Source organism: Bemisia tabaci, chromosome 6, assembly GCF_918797505.1.
Source record: "Bemisia tabaci chromosome 6, PGI_BMITA_v3".
Classification (NCBI taxonomy): domain Eukaryota; kingdom Metazoa; phylum Arthropoda; class Insecta; order Hemiptera; family Aleyrodidae; genus Bemisia; species Bemisia tabaci.
Genome location: NC_092798.1, coordinates 23,216,279 through 23,240,410, shown reverse-complemented (window position 1 = coordinate 23,240,410; position 24,132 = coordinate 23,216,279). Strand labels below are relative to the sequence as shown.

Below are 24,132 nucleotides of genomic sequence, written 5' to 3'. Positions count from 1 at the left end.
CTCCTAAAAATGGCTATTCCTTGAAGTTTACCTTTTCTTCTATATGTTTTTTTCTGGTACGGCAGGAGCAAATATTAATAAAGGTTGAAACGTAATGCATAGAAGACTTTTAGTATGAATTCCTGGATTAATTTAATTGAATTTTAATTTAATTGATTTATTGGAGATAAACAAGGTGGAGTGTAATGTAATGCTGCATTCGTGCAGTTTCCTTTTTCCCATGGCACTTAATAAAACAAAAAATACTTAGTTGCACGAAAATTTTTCCGGAAAATGTATACTTCATAAAAAAAACCCAAAATATCACACTTTTCACACATTCATTGAGTTATTTTTTTTTTTCATGGAAAAAAGTTTTGCTACTTTGGAAACATTGAAATGAACTTGGTTTCTCTCTGATAAGCTCCATCAATTTTAATGCGAAGAGATAAGACATCTCCTTGATAGATTTATGGAAATCAGGACGGATAGGATATCATGAGGACCACTTTTAACAAATTTAAAAAAAATTGTCCACCATATACAACTAAATTGATGGCTATTTTAATCAATATACGTCTCTACCATCCTGATACCCCATAAAGGAAAAAAATAAGAAGCATTTGAGTATAAACAGCTAGCCGTGACATGATCAAAGAAAATTGAAATGACATTGGAGAATAATAATTAGTGGAAAAAGCATTCAAATGATATGTGGGCTGCCAAACGAGTCCAAATCATCCATTTGGACTCAGAATACTGAATTCGTCCTGTTCATACGCAAATAAAATCTTGGCGGTGTGTTGCTGCAGATCAATGATCGACCATTGAAGGAGGGGGGACTGGCTCCGCATCATAACTCGGAGATTTTTCTTAAAATACGCTTTTTGAGCAGAGATAAATAGTCCTAACACACGCTCACCATACCAAGCGTTGATGTTAACGCAACGCATCGCCTTCATGCAACTATTCTTGATCAGTTGTAATCCGTCTTGTATGCGTAAAAAATGAAGGCGCACAGCCTTCATCGCGCTCAGTGACGCGACGAGTGCCTGAGTCACTGTATCAGGTCAGACGCCGTGATAGATTGGGATACTGAAATTAATCAGGTATTTGACTTGGAAAATTAACACTGTCGAATAACGCATTACGCATAACGCTAGAGGCGTGAGGCACTTCGAGGAGTTGGATTAGGAAACGGTCAGGAAGCGTTGCCCCCTAGTTCAGCTTGAAATATGTTTCCCATTTTCCATCCGCAAAATTGCATCCATGACTGCGATTCACCTTGCAGCTAGGAAGGACGCGCTTAAAGTGGTTTCCCGCGCCTGAAACCAACTCGATTTAGGCTTTTCCTGTAGACATAAGTTCACCAAGACAGACGGGATTTCCCCTCATCGTTCCGTGCCTCGGCGATTCCACTCGAAAGTTTGTACTTAGAAAAGTGTGCCCTTGGGACCAATTTTCTTATAGGCTATAACATTTTTGGGAACAAAATCGAGATAGCCTTCAAGATCATCGATTGCGGTATAAGTCCGAATTCAATTAATTGATTTGATTTAATTAAATAAAAAATTTTCATTGTTTAAATGTTTCATTGTAAAATTGTTTAAAATGTAAAAAAACCTGGGTCATAGTTTCAAAATCTGAATAGAGCGAGCTCATGCAACTAGAGACAATTGCCTGTCGATAGCCGCAAAAATCAAGAAAATCGGCCCGGTAAAACGCTGGAACTAAGCGGTACCAGATATGCAAATTTAGGAGGTCTTGGAGCTTATATATATGATGATCAATTCTTATCGGAGCACCTGGCCCCTTCAAGAATCGATACATTTTCATAGGTTTAAATGGAGAAAAAACAGTGTTGCCAATTTGCTGGATCCGTCTATTGGTCACAAGTGATCACTTGAAGTCTGTACCGATGCAATGAGAAAGCACACTCACAATGGTCGTAATTGAGTTAAAGAACCAAGTTTATGGGCAGCATAAGCACATGAGCGTTTGAAGTTCTATCGGCGAGGATTTATTCGCGCATTTTGAATAGCCTGCTCAAACGGCAGAGGGCGCGCTCGCTAACATGTTGAGTAAAGTAGCGCCGCAACTTCGTCGATAAAGAAGATAAACATGTTCTTCCGGCCACGAGCGAATTCTCTCCATATAGATTATAAAGGTGTGTCGTTCAGGTCGAAAATAGTGCGAAAAGTGGAGTGTTCTTTTGAGTTGAAAACCCTCAGTGCGGGACCGCAGAAATGTTCATCTTCGTCAGGCTCAAATAAGGTGAGTAAAATAAGTTGTGTTTCGGTATTGCATTTGCCCATTGTCGAAAAATAAATTTTACGGGCATGAACTGCAGATTATGATTATTCAAAAAAAAAAGGTTAGCTTTGGAAAATAACTTAAAAATAACATGAAAAAATCTGCAAACCACTTGTCTAATATCTTTTTCTTTCCTTCGTGGAATCTCATGAAATTTTCGACCCTCTTACTATTAGGCGGATTGCATTTAACAAAAAGGAACCAAGAGCATTCCGATGGCACTAGGATTGTTCAACTTCTTTTCACTTAGCAATAAGGAAGCACTATTTCTGGCTCATTTTAGGAAAAAAAATATAAGTTCCATTGGTTTCCCCATGCAGAGAGGTGCTTTTATGGAAGAGCCAGATATAGAGGCTCCTTATTGCAAAACTAGCGAAATGCCCGTGACTGGAGTCACGGGTCTAGAGGCCGCTAAAATATCTATAACCCCGAAAAAATGGTGGTAGGGGAGCAAGACATGCCATAAAAAAACGATAAAATTGATGGAAAAATGAGTTGAGGGGAGAAGGTGATGGAGCTAGAAAAATGAGCGGGGGGGGGGGGAGGTAGAACAAATGCCGCAAAAAAATTAGAACTAACCTAGCAATGATTAAAAAAAAAAAAGAAAAAAAAAAGAAACTGAAATAAAATATCAGCTGATAGCAAACAAAGGTTACCAAGGAAACCAAGGAATGGAACTTTCATAAAAACAGATTAGTGGAAAACAGCGTAAGTAGGGCACTTACGTTAATTACCGTTTATAGGTAAACGATAAGTGCGATTTAACCAAAAATCTATACAGTTCTTTATAAGACCAAAATGGACAAAATTACAAAATTTGAATAGGCTAATGTAAAGCTAACGATAGTTATCGTGAACGAAAGAATTGACGACATAGGTCGGGTAACTATTATAGGTGGGGTGGGATGGGATGGGATGGGATAGGTCGGGTAACTATTATAGGTGGGATGTAATCCGATAATATAAACTGATCATATGAACAAGTTTTATCTTTGTTCCCAATGAAATATAAATTCAAAATGAAAATTACCCTCGTAAATTTAGAAGAATGTATTAGCACAATGTTAGGAACATTGAAATAGACCACATTTCATGCAATAGGGAACCACTATTTCTGGCCAGATCTGTTCCTTATTGCAAAATGTAATCTAAATGCTCTTGGTTCTTTTTTGAAAAATGGAATCCAGGCGCGCTTGAGAGTTAAGGTACATTTCAATCTTAAAATATTCGCGGTTTTCTTTCATTCACTTCTTTTAAATCTTCTTTTTCAAACCACGTTTTGATGTCCGATCGATTATTCCCTTTCCTCCACTAGGTCTGACGTAGGTATTCCCAAAACTGCCTTGTTTATTCCTCTCTCTCTCTCATTGCCTGGTGTAATTCTCATGGCATTTTGCCCACCTGCCCAGTGCCCACTGTATTCACACATTCAAAATGTTTCTGCCTTCTACCGAATACTCAATACTAAGTAAGAGAAGTAATATTTAAACAAATTTAGAGGAAGGATCTGAGAGATTTATACAGTCTCTGCCTCAGTTATTCGCAGTAATTTTGGCTTGAAACGTTTCTTAAACTTTGAGATCATTGAACTTTTTTTTGTGTGTTTTTATTATGCTTATAAGGATCCAACTTACGACGCCTAAGATAAAAATAATGGGAGTCAGAGGACTTCAAACCTACTTGGAAAAATACTGTCCTCCTGGATGTTTTCAAAAGGTTAACATTGAGGATCTCCTTGAGCAACACAGGTAAGGAGAAATTGATCTTACGATTGCACGAGAGAAAAACTATCTTGGTAAAAGACATTAAAAAGCTTTGTTGGGCAGGAATTAAGTATAATTTGACTTCCGGAACGAATGGCAACGCGCCACGGTGTATACTTAAAGCTTACCCTACGAGAGTAAAAATGAGTGATAAAATAAATAAATTAATTAATCAAGTAATTAATTCATTCATTGATGAATTACTTCATTAATAAATTTTGAACAAAAACGTTCCGTTAAAAGTGAAAAAAGCCCAAGGCACAAGACAATATATTAGTTAAATCACTTCCAGTGAAATTCTTTGCAGGTATCCCGTTTATTCTTCCTGCAGTGTTTCTTTCTTGAGCTTTTTTGATAGTTTTCAATCATATATGTGCAAAAAATCGATCAAAATACTGACATATATGAAATTTGAGACAAAGTTGTATTAATTTATTGTGATTTCCGATTGAAAAATGGTCTACAATGACTGAATTTGGCTAAAAATGGTTCATCAACGCTTTTCTGACGAACTTCATCATTCAGCATCTCTCTGTGTGCTTGTCAACGTTATATACTCAACATTTAAAATTTACTGAAAATTAGACCCTTTCCTCTATATCCTTTTATTTTTTTGAGATTTCTGTTTTTTTCTTTTCTTTAGACAGGAGACTGGTGAGGAACACCCGGTTATCATTTTTGATGGATCGTCTTTTGTGCCGTTTTTTTATCGTGATCTTGACTGGGTAGCAGGAGGCCAGTTTAAGGAATTTTTAGAAAAACTTGGAAAAATTGTAGATGCATTTCGGGAGCTTGGAGTGCGTCAAGTGTATTTTTTTGAAGGAGCAAAGCCGGAAAGAGACAAAATTCCTGAATGGCGCTGGAAAAATACGGAGCAAATAGAAGCGATTAATCAAGTGTTCGATGCTTTAAAAAAAGGGACTCAAGTCGTTGATCTGAAGCCTGTCTATTATACACCAACTTTCCCTTCAAATTTAGGATTTTCACATTATTTAAAGGATTTATTTGGCGTTGAAGTACGTAAGCAGCTTTATTTTTGGCTAGAATAAGTACCTACTTGTCTGAAATTAGAGTTCAACGATCCGCGCTTATGCAAGGAAATGATAATTTAACGATCGTGATAACATTTTATGACAAAGACATGAAAACGTTATCAAAATAGGAATTTTTTCGGTAAAAGGGCGTATGAGGCTTGCAATGCTGCTAAGCTTGTGCAAGTTTTTATAGCAATTGCGACAAATAAAATTCATTCATAGTCGACTTGCTTCCTCACGATAGCGAGGAAAAACTCAAAGCAGATTCAGCGAAAAATTCATAGCAAAACTGTCAGATAAGTTACTTAAAACTAAAGAGTTACGTTGCGCAATCTTCGCATCATTGGAAGCCTCATACGCTCTTTTATCGAAAAATGCCTTGACAAATATTGACAGGCCTACACGGAAAAGAGATACCGTTGCAGTGTTCCTTTTTCTGATGTGAAACTGAAAGTAAATCTAACCGAAGCAACCACTTATATTTTTCCAGGTGCTTTTCTTTCCGGTGAATAGAGATTCATCAGAGCAATGAAGCACGTGTACATACTTTATCTGATCAATAACATCTGAAAAAAAACATACTTTATACTTTTTATTTTTTTGAAAGCACAAAAGCGATTCCACATGTTGCCAATATCTGTCTCAGCCTCGGTCTATTTATTTTATTGAGAGTCAGGGAATGGCGAATTATGAAACACTGTTGCCTTCTTTCCTTTCTCCTCCAGGTTCTCATATCTAGCAGAAGAGAAGTTGAGGTGGTGGATTTTGCCAAGAAGAATAACTGCTTTGCAATGTTCTGTCAAGACACCGATTTTATCATTTATGGCGGAGCAAAATATACGCTATCGGCAATGCATTTCCAGCTTGAGACAATGAGCACGTACAATTATGACAGAAACTTGTTAGCCAGTCATTTGGGAATACAAGTGACTCAACTTCCAATATTAGCAACTTTGAGTGGGAATGGTTACGCAGAATATGAGGATTTGAGGGTAAGTGAGATAAAATCGTCTCCATGCCTATTTTAATTCCCTAATTCCATTCGTGTAAGTTGCGAAGGGTGTGGGAGAGGAAGCTAACCAAGCCAGGTAAAAGGCTTGAAATTAATGACTATCTGGTTTAGAATTACTTAATGATGGACGCACTGTATGTTCTCTTCATTTTGCTTATGGGATTATTTTTTCATACTTGCTGACGAGGGACACGACGTCAGCTTGTTTTGGATTTTTTCCACGACTGATCAATGGCGGCAGGTTCCTATTAAAAATTAAAGAGAACTACTTTATTAGTAGATGGTTATAATTAAATAAATATAAAATTTAAAAAATCTCAATGGACCACTAGACAAGGTACGAATTTAAGCGATATGATACATGTTTCTTAACCAGGATTTCACGTAGAAAACGATTCACACAACGAAAATTACTGAAACCAATTCCTAACGAAGATATTAACGTTTTTATTTCACATTGGTTACGAGAAATTTGAACTGCCCGCTCACAAGAAACTCAAAGCTCTACGTGAGTCAAATCGCGCACTACAACGGTTTCAGCAAGCTTCTCAATCGAGCAATGTTCATTTCCCACCATGTGTTGTTCAAACTATTAGCAATTTGCTATAACTGAGCCAAAACGTCAAGATTGAGGTTGCCAGATTTTTATATCGCAGAGACTGGCATGATACCGTTTAGCGCGCGATGTGAATCACGTAGAGCATTGAGTTTTCATGAGCGGGTGGTTTGAATTCACGCATCAAGAATAATTAAATATCTTCGTAAGGAGTTAATTTCGGTAATTTTCGTTGTGCGCATCGTGTTTTACGTAAAATTTTGGTTAAGAAACATGTATCAGAATGCTGAAATTCCTACCTTATCTAGTGGTCCATTGTTAAGCCTCCTCTATAATGAACGAGATACTCATTATTGTTTCAATTTCAATTGCCAAAAACAGATATTCCACCAGGCGCTCTGCAAGGACAGCTATCGACCAAGTTATAAAGTGTTGTTCCCAGCTTTGGGTAGGTACATCCAAAGGTTACCAAAAGGGCAAGCACTCTTCGAGGCACTCCCGCGAATAGCCAAGGAGGTTTTGCACGCCACGGAAAAAGCCCGCATTCTCAAAAATAGTATCTGTAGTTACTCATTTGAGTCTGAAGTGGGTTTACATGGTAAGCGATTATTCCTGACCATCCAATTTAAAGTCAAGTACTGTTCATTTTTTAGTTGATAGTTATAAAAAAATAATTTAAAAGGACCTCAACGGAAAAAGTTAAATTGAAATAAAAACAAACAAAAAGGAGGAGAGAAAGCCTAGAAGTTACAGGAAAACGAAAAACGAGATTTTTTTTTCTTGCATGATAAAAAAATGGCAAGAAGTACTGCCATAAAACTGGATGAAAGCGCTTTGAAGTTTTGACCTCCGAAAGCTGTAAAATGGAATAAAGAAAAAACTTATTATGAGAAATGTCCATTTTTTTAAAAACAAAACTTCAAAAGTAAAATCAATTTTTCCACTACAAATATCACTCACACAGCATGTTTCTAACAATTAAAGAGTGTTGGTTGATTTTTTTTCAACAGAATCTCTCTGCAAAGAATCCCTCTGTTTTCGCTCAAATCTAATAGAAACAATTTTGTTCAAGTGCGTTGAGTGAAGCGTCAAAAAGCATTAAATCAAATCTTGATAACAGGTGAACAGATTGAAATGTTGTCGTAAAGGAACAAAACTGAAGTGAAAAGACTCTGATAAGATGAATGAGAAAACGGCAGCAGTCTAAAAATCAAGTCACGTTATCTGATTTCGTCGAGAACATTCTTTCCGACAATGACACGCATTACATGTTGTTAGAAAAAAATATTTTCGTTTTTCTTTCAGCTCCTACCGCAGCCAATTACCCTCAATGGGAGGAAATTTGCAAAAAAGCTGAGGAGCTCCACATTGAAAACCTCAATACAGCGGTCATTCTAAATATTTTGAGAGGGACGCCTTATCGGTGCACCGTTACTCTGGAGGATCTCCGTGATACCTCTTTGCCCCCCAGTGGTAAATTGTTCCGGCCGATGAGACAGATGCTTTTTGGAATACTTCTCGCAGAGAGACCACCAGAACTTGGATCTCAACTATTTCAAGAATGGAGCACAGAAAAACCCGATTGTTCGGGAGAGTTCAAGGGAGAGTTGTACTTGGTAAAACCACAGCTGCCGGCAGGTAATTCATGATAATGTGAATATAGATACAAATAAGCGGAGAAATAAGTTGTAATAATTTTTTGCGAGGCTAATTTCGATATTGAGAAAAAAAAGAAACTTAATTTGTAAAATGGACATCATTGACAATTACTGCATCAAAAAAAGACACTGAAAAATCAGGTATGACATGCACTCCTGACACGCACAAACATTGTACCTCGCACCATTATCCGAAGTTACTACGTTTTTACATTAAAAACTATGGAAAACGTTCAATGCATCATTTCATCTTTCTGATAGGTATACGCACGCAGTCACATTTTTTTGTATCTTTGCCTTAGTTTTTTGTAGTGATTAAAGGAAGCACTGTAGAGTAACGGGTTTTTAGAAGTACAATAACCGCTTGATGTAAAGACGCTTACTAGGGGTATTATATAGGATGAGCAGTATTTTAAGCCTTACTTTACTGCTAACTTTCTGCCTCCTTGCCTTTACGACACATTCGTAGCAAAAAGAATAAATTTAATCAAATTTAGCGCGATTTCTTGTCTCAAAACTTATCTAGCTCACCATCCGGGACTTCTGGCACTGTGGGGAGAGGACAGGTCGGAGGAGATGCAAAAAATCAGGTGGAAATTATTCACTCAGGCTGTTTCTCCAAACTTAAACTACCATGAGCTGAAAAGCCTCCCGGAATATTTGGTACTTTCAACGCCTGTTTTAGTTTACTTGAAGGTAAGAAAATTGTACTTGAATATTGTATTTAGGCACTGTAATTCAAAGATAAGATACAATTTTGTTTTCCTGCGATGATGAGCAATTTTCCTACAATTTAAGATACACTCTTGATCGATAAGTAAATTATTAGTTATTGATAAGCTTCAATTTATATTTTCACGATGTTCATTCATATGAGGCGGACTCTTTAGAAGTCTCCTTTTACAGCCTTGCTGCATTGAAAGATGGGGATGGAATTTGGAGGGTTTTATTACTATGGTAATTATTAAGTTAATATTAGTATTATTGAACCCTATTGGAGTGAGCGCAGGTTTGTAAAATAGAAGAAAGAAACTGAAATTAAATTGAATTTCTTCATAACTTATGAGCTTTTCAAAGTTAGAGAGAAAAAAAAAGTAAACATAAGAATTAATACAAATTCTGAGGGGCCTTTCTAAAAAATCGATCGATACAGCATACATACGTAATAAATTAAATTGATGGTATTGAACCAAATCAGCTTGGTTACATCGCACGTTGTCTAATTTCTTCGTGGGTTTTACAATTTTGCATGATCATTTCAATAGATTTCGCTTCAACTATTCTGCTTTGAAATTTTATGAATACTTCATACTCTAAAGAATGAACACAGAACGTTTCAAAGCAATATTTTGCTTGTTTCTGGTGAAAGAAAAATAAAGAAAAAAGGAAATTAGGCAGATTTGGAATAATCGTATGTTGAATCCGTCAAAAAATCGTCCCTACCCACCAAGCATTATGAAAAATAAATTACGGAGGAATATATCACAGATAATGCTACTCTCATACAAGCTACACAATTCCTGAAATTTGAATTATCTTTGCGCTTGCCACCGAAAAATGACACAGAGTGGCCGATTGTTCTGTCGTGCTAAGGAAGAATGCCGTATGAGCCTTCAGATGTTGCCACATTTCCTTCAATGAAGGTCAAATTCACCGGGAAAACTGTGAATATTGTTACACAAATTTTTCAAAAAAAAATTTCTGCTATTTCATCTAAAATATTTGAAAATTTCAAGGAAAACTATGCAAAACTTTCTTCACAAATACATGTATTATTTGAGGAAACTTGGCAACCCTCGAATGTTCATACGGCGTTTTTCCTAAGCACGGCAGTGTTAGACAAAGTATCAGGAATTGCTATTCCTGGCTCATCCACAAAAGCACCCACCTATCCCTAAAAAAACTGATAGCACATGTGTTGCTTCTGCTATGAGCTGGAAATATTAATTCTCAATTCAAAAATGTAAAGTCCAAATGAGTGTTTCGTTTCTTATCCAGGAACACACGGAGATGGAAGAATGGGAAATAAATGCCTTGATTGCAACAGTGGTCACACTGCCCCATGAGCCTCTCAACTATCTAGCAGAATTACCATCAGACCCCATTGATGTTCGGGCGGTGATTATTGCCTCCATATTTAAGCGCGGCTTGCAAACTGTTTTCAGACTTTTGAATGCATGCGGTTTCCCATTATCCGCGATCAAAGGTAAAAGATCTTATCAGCAGACTATCTAAAATCGACTTCAGACGTTTTGTTCAAAAAACCATTCTTTACTTATTTCATTTATCGACGGCGTAAGTCCGCAATCACATATCTCGTTTGCAGTGCCTCTATGTTATTTTTTTAAGGGAGAACAAATTGACATCATTCCTTAAAGTTTATGCAGGATTGTATTCGCACAGAGAAGAAAAATCACGTCAGTTTTAAAGAATTGCCGTTGAGTAGTTTTCTGTTTAAAAAATAAAGTATGACAGGAAGTCTGCGACGTCGGTAACCGAGTTATGTGAATGCCGACTGACACCGTCGTTTATTTTGGTCGCGTTCAAACAAGTCCCTTTCTTGTACAAAAACCACGAAAATTGAGAAAACAAGTAATACAAGTAGGAAAGTGATTAAAAAACCACATGATTTTATTAAATAACTTTTAAAGGGCTGCAGGGTGGGGTAGGGTAGGAGAGGGGTTTTAGAAGTGGTTCCTAAAAAAATACCTTCCGTAATGGATTGACTTGAAATTAAGTCATTTTGTCATCAAATCGTTTGATTTGTGGGTTTTTATGACTTAATATGGTTGCTTAAGGGAGAGAGGAGTCGAACTGTTTGCAAGACCCTTGCAGTAATTGCAGTATTTGAACACGATGTGAATAAAAAATCCATCGGTATATATTTTTACATCGATGAAAGAAGAGAGAAGAGTACTCGCGCATTCAGTAAACAGTAATCAGTGAAGTATAATTTTAAAGAAAAAAAGAAGAAAAAATCCGAGGCGCAATTCTTTAAGCACCATCTTAATTTTACAGGTATTTCAACACCCTTACTTTGACGGGAAACTTTTTCAAGAAAGGTACCGGAAAGCGAAAGATGGAGCGAAATTCTTTGATCTCTGTGGCGGTCGGGTATGTTGGAGTTTGATAATCTTATTCTTATATTATGGTTTCGATGAATTTTCAATCGGAATGACCCTGTGCACCCCACTTCTTAAAAATAACGTACGGGTTTTAAAATAATACCTATACATATATAGGAATGAGAGATATCTCGAATTCCTGTTAATGTGCATGTTTATATTTCTTCGTACGTCCATGCAAAAATATGGCATATCTCCGCTAATTTAAATCCCTCTAAAATACCACAACGTAACCTAATATTTGAAAATCAGAGATTCAATATAGCAAATGAATAAATTGGTTTGGTTTTTGACAGGTATCGGGATTGGAAAAATTCCATAATGTCAGAGTCATCGTTTTCAAGGATTCACCACATTGAAGGCAAAAGATGAAATTTCTAGACCTGCGGATCTTCGCTCTTGGATGTACATCGTATCTATCTTGCTTTTTTGTTGGTTGCAACAATTAAAAACACATCATACGATGATTTACTCAACTGTTTACTTATTTTACTCAAGTGAACACTATTTGGAAAGATTTGTTTATTTTTGTACTGAGTATAAAGTAAGTTTTGAGTTTTAGCATATTTTAATTCTACTAATTATTCAGTATTCACTCGCCGGCAGTTTTGGAAAAGATGCTTGCAAAATGTAAATACCGTGTTCATTTTTGACACAAGCTTCATCTGCTACCTGACAAAACTTCCGAAAAAGGAGGCAGAGAACTGAGAGTCCAACGCACTTACTTCTCCACGCAGCTGACGCTGTAAGTATACACGTAGTAAGAATTTTACGGCTCTGATCAGGTTTTTTGGCGCAGATTGAATTCAAAAAATTTCTCATAAACGCTCCCGAAAATCACTTCCAAATGATCTACGCGGAGCAAATACGCATCGATAGCTAAGAAATGCATGCATGTGCACTATGCAGTTCCGACAGCTGCTGAAAACTCCCGGCGCCGAACCAGAACTACGAATGATACAAGCTTGAAATGCATGGGTGTATGTGATTCTGTATCAGACGTAATTGAAGGCACTCAAGTGGGACACAAAATCGACGATCGACGTCTCAAACACGAACATTGTACATACCACGAGTGGTTACACCTCTTCCACTACGCAAAGAGAGGTAAAAAAGCAGTAATATGTACGTAAAACCGCTCGAAAAAAGTCCAGAATGGCGTTGCTACTTCTGAGAGACTTCGCCGTTCTTTTACTTCACTTAAATTCACTTAACTTTGCACAGATAATTCAGAAAACTTATCCCATAAAACTTTTAAAATCTAGGGGGAAACATGTAAAGGTAAATATATTCGATTGAAAAAGAAACATACCGAAATTTGTAAAATATTAGTAACGTCAAACACGTATTGATGGTGAAACTACGAAACCATAGATCTCGATTGCAGTGTTCAAAAAATTCCGCTCTTATTTTATTTTCTCAAGAGAATACTGCTCAAATTTTTTAGAAAAATTTTGGATGGATATGATTAGAAGAACGAAGAAAAGTCTAACGAAATTTTTAGCAAAATTTTATCAGGTCTGCTCTAAAAAGGTAAAATAAGAAGGATTTGCAACGTCGCGAACGATGATAAGTTGTACTTTCGCCGTCTATTATGCCCTTTAACCCGAATGGTCCTCACCTATCTTCCAGGAGCCGTTCATTAATACTGCATGACGTATTTGTGTTAATTTCTTGCCGGCTACTTCCCCCTCACTCGTAACGTAAATCCGAACCCCTGCTTTCTCCCCTGGCTATAATGTTACGCTGAGTTCGACCTTTCCTAAATTATTATTCTCGTCAGAATTTCGACTTGCTTAGCCCCACACAATCTTCCTCTTTTTTTTTGGAATTGATGTAATTTGTCTCTACGTCATTGGACCGAGTTCATCAGAAAGGAACCAGCCTACATTAAGTTGAAACTGAGAAAAAGAGGTTAGAAGTTTTATTCCTGCATAAAGCTCAATGTAGAAAATGAACTTTAGCACCTATTTATACACTCATTTCTGTTTTTCGACTTTCAGGGTTTGGCAGGAGAAAATATACGACTAGTGGAACCCAAAAACATTCTTCACTCAACTTTTTCGAAAATGTGGGTCGGTTCCTTCCTGATAAACTAGGTCCAATTAGTTCCTTACCTTTCAGCGTTCTACCTTCCTCCTAAAACTTTAGGCGCCACCTTGGGCGGAAAGCCCAAATTTTAGGAGCCATCTCCATTTTTTAATAGGAGTCAAATTGAATTTTTGCACACGCATCATGCGCTACCGCTGCCTCACGATTGCAAGTTTGAAAAAATCGACGGAGTGTGTCATCAATTTTTTTAGGCGTACGTATATTTGGCGCACGACAACGCCTGGAAACGCTAAAATACTTTTACCCTCGCGACGCAGTCATAAAACGTATCTCCACATACATTTTCTTCTCTCCACTTGAAAATCGTAACCCACAATATGAACTACCTTTTTTAGGGAGATTTTGCTCTATGGATCTAGCTTTGTCTCAGGTTTTCCAGCTAATTAATCATCAGTCTAGATGACGGGCGTTGCGATTTTAGGAGTAAGAACTGAACTCACAGTTACATCACAATCAGTTACAGCTCAATTTTAAACATTCGACGCTGAAACTTTGACAGGACGCTTCGTTTGAAATGAAATTCTGAGAGGAATTCGCCTGGACGGAAGCCCTGGACGCAAGGGATCGAACTCACTTTCAATTACTAACTTTGAAAGCACTTTAGATGGATAAATGTTGCACTGAGTCTTCGCAAATGAAGTTCCCTTCGAAACTCAGCCATCTCTTGAAGACGACACCCATACTCCGAAACCACGTCTTCATTCTTTTTGAGTTTGAAATCTGAGAGTGATAAAACCCAACTCTTGCAATTAAATACTCGACTTTTAACACCAATTATTACACCATGGATGCCACTGTCGCATGTAAGGACCAATTCTTCGAAGATCTGAATGATGAAATACTGAACGTTGGTGCTGGCAGGGAAGCCATTCTTATGGGTGATTTGAACAGCAGAACGGGACGACGAGTAAACTGTAAAGTTGTTGGACCGTTTGGGGAGGATGCTGTTAATGATAACGGTGATCGGCTCATCTCAATTTGTTCTCAAACTGAGATGAAAATTTTGAATGGCTTTTTTCAACACAAAGACATCCATAAGTATACCTGGGTCCAGCCAACGCGAGGATTGAAATCCATCATCGATTATGTAATTGTAAAGCACACTACTAAGTTGAAATTGCAGCAAGTTAGAGTGTGCAGGACTCTCTTGCGGCAGTGATCATCATTTCCTCCGAGCAGATATAGCGTTTCCCGTTAAAGGGATTAAAGATAAAGAGCCAATGCCTGAGCAACAGCAGAGTCAGGGAACGCAAAATCATGAAGTATGGTATAACATCGAAAGTTTGGAGCACCCTAGTGTCAAGGATCTGTATCGGAAACGCTTAGATGAGAAGCTGGGGGATGGACTCTCGGGTACCACGGAAGAGCAATATCAGTTCATCAAAGATTGTATCCACTCTGCAGCGAAAGAAGCCCTAGGTGTTCACAAAACCAGTAATAAATACCAGCATCCTTACTGGTGGGATGAAGAAATTGAAGACGAGATAAATCTTAAGAGGCAAAAACACCTTATATTTCTGTCGTCTAAAAAGACTGAAGATAAAGTTGCTTACAGGAAAGCTCAGTCTAAAGTTAGGAGCCTCATAACACGGAAGAAGAATGAAGCTTGGGAAAGCAACTGTTCTAGAATTAACACCTACCTAGGGGGGAGAAAAAGTGCTGAGAGCTGGAAGTTAATTAAAGGTTTACGTAGAGACATGAAGCGCGACATCGTTTCTCCGATATCACTTAAAAAACTGGAGGATCATTTTAAAGATCTTTTGACGGAAAGGCGCCCAGAGTTTCGAGACAACAGCACGGACAACGGAAGAATGAACAACTTGGAGATCCACACTTGTGACATAATTAAAGCGGTTAAAGAGCTAATTAATGACAAAGCACCGGGTCCTGGTGGGATTCCTGTCGAGTTGGTCAAGTACGGGACTGCCAAGCTCTTTGAGTGCCTCAGAAAACTGATGCAACAATGCATCAGGGGTGACGAGGTACCAAGGGAGTGGAAGGAGTCTTGGATCAAGGCCATCTACAAAAAGAAGGGAAGGAAGGACGACTGTAACAACTACCAGGGGCTCTCAGTGACCGGGACAATAAGCAAAGTGTACGGGAAGATACTGAAAGCGAAGATCGAGGACGAATGGCAGGATCACGAAGCAGAGGAGCAGGCTGGTTTTAGAGCTGGCAGGTCTACGATAGATCACCTCTTTGTTATTGTCCAGGTCATTGAGAAGAAAATGGCCGTAGCTCAGGAACTGCATTTAATTTTTGTGGATCTCCAGAAGGCGTATGACAGCGTCAAAAAAAATGAAAGTCTGAAATGTTCCGCTCCCCAGGCGGCAATCGATGACGTTTGGTAAAAAAACATGTTTGCCAAAATTTGGGCCAATTTCAACCATTTTAAATGGTGCCAAAGGTCAATTTTGTGATGAAATTATGATATTTTGGTTTAGACCTCGATTTCGTACAAAAAACTCGATTTTACGCTGAAATCGTGCGTTTACGAGAAAAATGTCAAAGAACTCGACTTGTAGAGGATAAAATTTTACACTAGGAGGACGTCTTTGTAACCGATAAAAATCAAATTGAACTAGAAAAACTCAACTCGGTATTTATTTTTTTGGTCCTCAGAATTTCCGAGGTCTTACTAAGTAGAGGTTTAAAAGACTCATTTTTCACGAAAATAAGTCGAAAGAGGGTATAAATGAACTGTAGGCAAGTGTTGAGGATGCAAATGTCATCAGAACTTCCTCAGTTTCAAAAAAAGTTCCAACTATTTTGCACAATCCTCCAAAAAGTGTACGGCTCGAGAAGCAGGATCGTGCTATAATAGTAGGGGGGAAGTGCGGTTTGACCGGGAAAAATTGCGTAACAAACTTTCCCTATGTAATCGTCATCAGTAGGTCCCCCTGAACAACTTCCTAAAAGTTAAAAATGGCCCGACCCCGGAATATCCCTCAAAAAAGTTAAAATTGAAAATGGCGGCCGTAATAAGAGGGTCCGGGAAATCGGTATTTTAAAATGCTCATTCTGTCTCATCGTGTGAGGTAGCATTTCCCATGTAATTTTGGTCGTAGATTTCATAAATGAATTCCGCAAGGCCCCTTCTGAGATTACGTTTCTCTCGGTAGTCGTATGTTTCCTTTAATTTCCTTTATTAAATACATTTATAACATCAAATTTAAGTTTCTTGGCCATAAATACATGAAAATAAAGACACTTCACTTTCCTTGTGCCTGCGGTGAATATTTAAAAATATGCAACCTCCTGCCTTTCACATTTGGCCGCCATATTTGATTTGGAGCGCCCCCTTTGGCCGGAGGGCCTTGCGGAATTCATTTATGAAATCTACGACCAAAATTACATGGGAAATGCTACCTCACACGATGAGACAGAATGAGCATTTTAAAATACCGATTTCCCGGACCCTCTTATTACGGCCGCCATTTTCAATTTTAACTTTTTTGAGGGATATTCCGGGGTCGGGCCATTTTTAACTTTTAGGAAGTTGTTCAGGGGGACCTACTGATGACGATTACATAGGGAAAGTTTGTTACGCAATTTTTCCCGGTCAAACCGCACTTCCCCCCTACTATTATAGCACGATCCTGCTTCTCGAGCCGTACACTTTTTGGAGGATTGTGCAAAATAGTTGGAACTTTTTTTGAAACTGAGGAAGTTCTGATGACATTTGCATCCTCAACACTTGCCTACAGTTCATTTATACCCTCTTTCGACTTATTTTCGTGAAAAATGAGTCTTTTAAACCTCTACTTAGTAAGACCTCGGAAATTCTGAGGACCAAAAAAATAAATACCGAGTTGAGTTTTTCTAGTTCAATTTGATTTTTATCGGTTACAAAGACGTCCTCCTAGTGTAAAATTTTATCCTCTACAAGTCGAGTTCTTTGACATTTTTCTCGTAAACGCACGATTTCAGCGTAAAATCGAGTTTTTTGTACGAAATCGAGGTCTAAACCAAAATATCATAATTTCATCACAAAATTGACCTTTGGCACCATTTAAAATGGTTGAAATTGGCCCAAATTTTGGCAAACATGTTTTTTTACCAAACGTCATCGATTGCCGCCTGGGGAGCGGAACATTTCAGACTTTCATTTTTTTTGACGCACCCTATGAGTTTTAGCTTGCCCGAGGTTTTGCTGGGAAATTTCCCAAGTTTGACCCTCCCCCCCCCCAGTTCCACCTACACCTTGGCCTAGGACGCAAAAGTATGTAGGAAACAATATGTGATATGGTACATTTTTCATAGACTCTGGAAGTCATTATAAACGCTCGGAAATAGTGAAAAATAACATTTGAAATTTCGGAAAACCAGTTGCCATTAATGGACCTCCGAGTTCCTTGGAAAACGGTTAGGTATTGAGCATGACAACCTCAGGCTCTAAAAATTCTATGAAATTTAATGAGACTTTATCGACTCAAAAAACTGCATGACATTTCATTTTGCATCTTCGTCCTTAAGCATTCTTATAATTCATATTTATATCTATAATCTATATTGCATCTTTATATATAAAGTCTCGGGTATGAACAACAAACAAAAAACAAAACAAAAATGCAGGTAGCAAGAAGAATGGACATAAAAAAACAATTCTATAGGGAAAAAATTGTGCTCGAACGAGCTTTTTCCACTCTGTGAGGAAATTTCCAGTTTCATACTGGAATTTAAAGCACGTTTGCGAAATCAAGAACTCCCGTCAAAAATGACATAGTTTCGAGATAAAACTCAACGACAGAAAAGAAGGGAAAGCTTACCTTTCTTTGTTGTGAATATCACGTACTAGGCACTGGTCTATCGTGGGAAGGGGCGGCCGCTCTCCGAGCAGCCTTTGTTGATCCAGGTCCCCCTGCATTTGGGTGAATGTCCCCCCGTCTGTTAAGTCCACCACTGTCGTCTCTTCACCTGAAACAAAACAAAAAACAACAACATTATAGTGTTGTTACAGCGATTCACTAGAACTTTGCGAGAAATACAATCATTTCATCTAACATGCATCCACCGTTTTGATCTACACTGAAAAAAAAATCTCGGTGTATTTACTAAAAAGGGTAAAATTACCAAGAATCCAGGGTTCTATTTGATCCCAGTTTTTTCTTGTCAAAATTACCATTCATGGAATTGGTAATTTTACCGAGGAATCTCGGTAAAATTATTGAACTTTCTCGGTAATTTTACTGGACCTTGGTAAAAACGCCAATATTTTTTATCGACTGTGGTAGAATTACCGAGATAAAATTGCAAAGTTACCGGGAATTGATTACCAATAAAAGTGGTATTTTTACCTGAAAAAAAAAACCAGTAAAAATACCGGTTTTTAGGTAAGCTTACCAGTCTGTCTTAGTAAAATTACCAATAATTGGTAAAAAAGTGAGATGGTAAAGGTACCAACGGACCTTGGTAAAAACGCCGAGAATTTTTTTTTAGTGTAGTATTGTTACAGCGATTCACTAGAACTTTGCGAGAAATACAATTATTTCATCTAACATGCATCCACCGTTTTGATCCACCAACCAACATGCCAGCTTGAAAGAGACGATGATGAGTAAGACGAAGAATATCGATGTCCAAAGTACGAAACCACGTATCTCTGTTTGCGACGTTGCAGACTTTCGGTCATGCTTTAATTTACCTTTGGAAAACCAGCCAACATAATTTTTTGAAAACTTCCAATATTTTTCTTCTCCCTCAGCAGAATGATCCGTGCAAATTTGAAGCAATAAAAGCTTACTTATCCCTGAAAAAATCAATTAGGACCGGAAATATTGAAACTTCGAAATGGAGATACGTGGTTGCGCCTTTTGGCTATCGATATGGACGAATAAAAATGACCCAATTTATAGACTTTATCGAGGAAGAAGATAGACGTCATTTAGTAAAATATATGAAAAGGAAACAAACAAAAAACTTCACTTTTATTTACGCTGCAGTCTTGATACTGCACTTTACCGGGCTAATAATACAGCTGACTCACATGCAATTTATTAATGAACCGGGTGCTTCATACATGTATCCATGTTTTAAAATAAACACAATTTTGAGCGGAATTTTACAATAAATATAAAATTACAAGAGCCTTCAATCTATCTGAAAATGAATTTGTCTCGTTTCAGAGAGTACGCGAGGATAATGCGGCTAAAAAGTTTTGACCTTTCAATTTATTATGCTTTATCGTGCGGATTTGATTTTTAAGCTGTTCAATTTTGAGCTTAAATAAAATAATGGGTGAAAATGCTCCTTTGGATGTTTATTTTACGTTTTTTGACAATATATCATCTTGTTGACCATCATATATACACCTCCTTTACAGTTCATTTATTTTTGGACGTTCAGTTCTCCTAAACCGAATCTTATTATGATCCCTGCGATTTTTTATGTTTTATTTCAAATCTTTTGTCTTGTTTTCACAATGAAAATGCTGACAAAGAGAAAACTTACGGTTTATTTTTGTTTTACTTTTATTTCATTGATCTTTTTATTATTAGTTCCCTTAATAACTTTGTATTACTAACATTTTTTCACAGAGCTGTCTTGAAAAAAAAGCACGTAGGAGCATGCGAACTTAGTTAGACAGACAAGAATATCAAACAGTGTTATGCACGTTTTAAAAAGATAAAAACCAAAAGTATCTGTGATCAATATTGCTTGAAAAATCAAGAATTCTGATGATTTTCACACCCTCTCCTCCTTCCGAATAACCCTTACTGATCTCACCAACTCTTCATCATTTGATGAGAGCCTCATGGGAAAATAGACCGTGTATTCACCAAAAATGCAACACTACATGCAAGTCTCGCCGCTCGATGCGGTAGTGATAAAAACCATCTGAGTTTATTTAAACGCAAAAGTTTTCACGATTCACGCTCATGTCAATCTGACGGGTTCCATACCACGCAACAAGAAGTTTGAACCGGTGCCAAGAAGGAAGCGGAATGATCCGCTGAAGATAATGTATGCTGGAACGCATGACAACGCCGAAGAAACCAGATACGGAATTGAAATTGTTTTATAGAAAAGCTATATTCTTAGAGGTGCACTTTACTTCGCATTGAAAAATAACGCTTTTTCCAATCCATGAAAATGAGAATAGTCTTAAAATTCCCTGAAACAGCATATTTGACCCTACGCGGGGAAAAGAGGTCCAACAAAATTTAGTCACGATGGCGTCAATAAGGCTTAGCGAAAAATTTCAGGGAAATTTTAAGCACAAGAACACCCAAAGATACCAAATAAAACAAACAGTCATTGCAGTTGAAAGTTTTAGCATTTTTAAAAAAACGTTGTTTTGAGATAATAGAAAACACCATCAACGTTTTGATGAACAAGGGTGTAGGGGTGCCGGTGCTACTTAATAGAATATTCGTATGATAAAGCAAAATTTACAAAGAGTAACGAAAAAGCCGAACCTGTGGGACCTGTGGGAAGACCGAGCTTTGTGGCGATTAGGCGTCGTAAAGCGCCAAAGAGCGCTATAAAAGCGACTTATATGTATGTAACGAAAAAGCGAAAACATATATTTCATCTAACAAAGGAGGCTCAACTTTATAAAACTCAAATAACTGTTTAGTGTTTGAATCCTTCAAACTAGTTTCGAGAGCCATCTTCACTCATCTTTCGTAACGTTTTGACTGACTAAACTGGTTTGAAGAACTTGAGTGGTAAGCGAAAATTTGAGTTTTTTAAGGTTGATCTGCTTTGTTAGTTATTTACATATAATATTTCATTCTCATGTTCCAAAAGTTTTAATCCGTTGGATTTTAATGCAGCTTTACGCACTCAATTGGCACAAACATGGAAAGGAGCTCTTGCATATATTCTCTACGATACTGAGGAGACATTTCAGTTGAAAATCCAAATTATAATTTTTCAACTCAATTTGAGGCGTGAGGCTCCTCTAAAATATATAGCTCTAAGCAGTGGGGTAGCTGATATTCATGTACATGATGGAGAAAAGTCCGTGCCATTAAAAAGGAGCACAGAAAGAGAGAGGTGCCTTCTGCGATTATTCCCACCCGGCGAACGCAAATTGGCATTAGTACCAGCGGCTGAATACAACTATTCGTACTCTATGGATGTTTGTATTGCATACACTTAAAATTGAAGGCGCTATAGCTTTCCCTTATAACTAGAACAATACACAAACGCGCGACTTGCCGTTCGTGGTTTCGGACAATACAAGACTTTCGTACATCTAGCAAAGAACGGCTTAAGGTGACCGATACACTTTTCTTCGCTGCTACAAGCCTGATGGAAAAAATCGTAAAATATGAACCAACTCAAGATAAACATTAAACTAATTTTCGACAAAAAGAAGCGCCAAATTCAACCTCTCTTGTTCGACATACAAATTAGATTTATTCTAAAGGTCCCGCACTTCACAACATATTCTATGCTAATATGCATCGCGACTTTAATAGTCTGATTACACGATCAAAATGGGGAGTTCAGATTGGAACTTGTGCCAAAATGAGCTACATTGCGGCCTCCTAAAAAAGAGACATCTATTGGCGATGGATGATGAATGATGATCAAAATTTTACGGCGGGTAGATTCGTGAGCCATCGATCAAAAATTGCACATGAATTGCCCTTTTCAGAGTTGATACTCGGATTGGTTAAGGTCTTGCGTAGGTTGGCACAAGCTCCAATTTAACTCCTTTTTCATTAGGTAATCATTGATCAAAAATCAAGCCTTCGCGTTTGAAGCTATATATGAGAGACATGAATACTGGAGTAGTTTCTCTGACAGTATCTTAGCCGTACCGATACAAAGAAAAAAATAAATTATAAAAAAATGACTTTTTTTCAATCTTCAAGTTTTTGGTACTATAACATCCAGTTATTCCTATATTCCTGTTGTATACAATTTCTAGATCGTTGGAATAAAGTCAGACAAAAAAGAATCTGACCAAAATTTAAAAAAAAAAAGAAGAAGAAAAAAAAAAAAACTTTAGAGGAAAACAGCGTAAGGAGGGCACTAACGTTAATGACCGTTTAAAAGAAAATGGTAAGTGCGATTGAACCCAAATTCGAACTTGATCTTTATTTGGACGAAAGGGACAATATTGCAATATCTGAATGAGTTAACGCGATTCTGACGAAAATCGTGCATGAAAGGAATTTATAGATAGAGGCCGTGTAACTATTGTGGGTGAGATGGGATGGGATAGGATTAGGTAGGACTATTATAGGTAGGATTGTAGGTTGCATACTTAGCTTTTGCTTGATCAGAGGGTATACTTAAGGAGGCCGAAAGAGAGAGGGGGGCATCTCCTTGGCAAGGGGCTCATTTCAAATTGATCAAATACTACAGATCATGCAATGTTGCTTTTCAAATTGAAAATTACAACACTAAAGTTATACGACATTATGGTTGTTTTGCAGTTTCAATTAAGCGCGCATGAAAACGGAAATAGCACCTAATCGTTAAAGTCGTAAAACTATCAAGTCTCTAATGAGCAGTGGTCCGTCATAGTTTGAAAGCACATTTTCGTTGGCTATGGAATCAGGTCACAGGATGATATTGATGCAACTGCAGTTATTCACTGAAGATGCATAAAGTTGATTCGGATCATCAAAAAATAACCTCCGCTTGAAAGATATCTAATTATTACACATTGTTACATCACTTAATGGGGGTTCTAATGAAAACGTTACATCGTTTTTAAGTGTTTCATTTAAGAAAACAGAGTAAATAATGGTCGGCAAAATTAACTGAATGGTTCTTCTTGGTCTCTTTTAAACACTTCAGAATCAGATCTAACATTCGTAACTCAATGCTATGCGAAAGACCAGGCGAATGACCTGCGTACATGAAATTCCCACTTTCAGGGGCTCTGAAATGTTGTATTTTTGTAACTAAGATCTTTAGCCACAGCACACAGACAGGACTGTTCAACGTAACATTTATTATAAGATTGACGCAACGCGTCACGAAAATATTGTTTTAGGGATCAAAATATTTATTTACAGCTTTTGCATGATTTGAATCTGCTTAGAGTTTGGATTTATCAGTGTTGAAATAGGCACTCGCACTTATACTACCGTGCTATGGAAGAACGCCGTATGAGCCTTCAGACGTTGCCAAGTTTCCTTCGATAAAAACCGAATTTACTAGGAAAATTGTGAATATTTTCCCCGAAGATTTTCAGACAATTTTGTACAATTTAATCTAAAATACCTGAAAATTTTAAAGAAAAACGCGCGTGAATGTCGTCAAAAATACATCTTTTATTACGGGAAATTTGGCAACTCTCGAGTGTTCATACGGCGTTCTTCCTTAGCACGGCAGTATATGTCGCTGGTACAGACTTAAGCAAAACGTCTGCAATTACGGGAGGGGAGAAAACCTGATTTGCAAGAACTTGTATACATGATGCGATGCAAACACATTTCCCGTCGTCTGCCAACAAGAGCAATGACCGAGAAGCGTCGAAAATATCTCTCTTTTGGAATTTACAGAGAGAGAACTTCCAAAACAAAAGGGTCGATTAAAAACAACGAAAACGCCTCACGATTGTTCGAAAAATAATCGGTTTAGTTTCTACGTTCATCGATATTATATGAGCA

General features: G+C 37.5%; 2 protein-coding genes across 2 annotated transcripts in view; one reads left to right on the top strand and one right to left on the bottom strand.

Moving 5' to 3' along the window:
• The window catches only part of Gdap2 (ganglioside induced differentiation associated protein 2), a 145,138-nt gene that overhangs the window by 82,814 nt on the left and 38,192 nt on the right, over positions 1 to 24,132 (bottom strand). The window contains exon 7 of the mRNA XM_072301709.1: positions 18,322 to 18,469. Coding sequence (XP_072157810.1) covers positions 18,322 to 18,469 — 148 coding nt within the window. The remainder of the gene's footprint in view (positions 1 to 18,321; positions 18,470 to 24,132) is intronic.
• Positions 1,965 to 12,006, top strand: LOC109041452 (constitutive coactivator of peroxisome proliferator-activated receptor gamma). Its single transcript, XM_019057816.2, has 10 exons — positions 1,965 to 2,253; positions 3,915 to 4,040; positions 4,699 to 5,071; positions 5,815 to 6,081; positions 7,039 to 7,255; positions 7,963 to 8,295; positions 8,842 to 9,011; positions 10,314 to 10,521; positions 11,334 to 11,429; positions 11,737 to 12,006. The coding sequence occupies exons 2-9, from the start codon at positions 3,946 to 3,948 to the stop codon at positions 11,354 to 11,356; spliced, it is 1,686 nt and encodes a 561-aa protein (XP_018913361.2). The 5' UTR covers positions 1,965 to 2,253; positions 3,915 to 3,945; the 3' UTR covers positions 11,357 to 11,429; positions 11,737 to 12,006.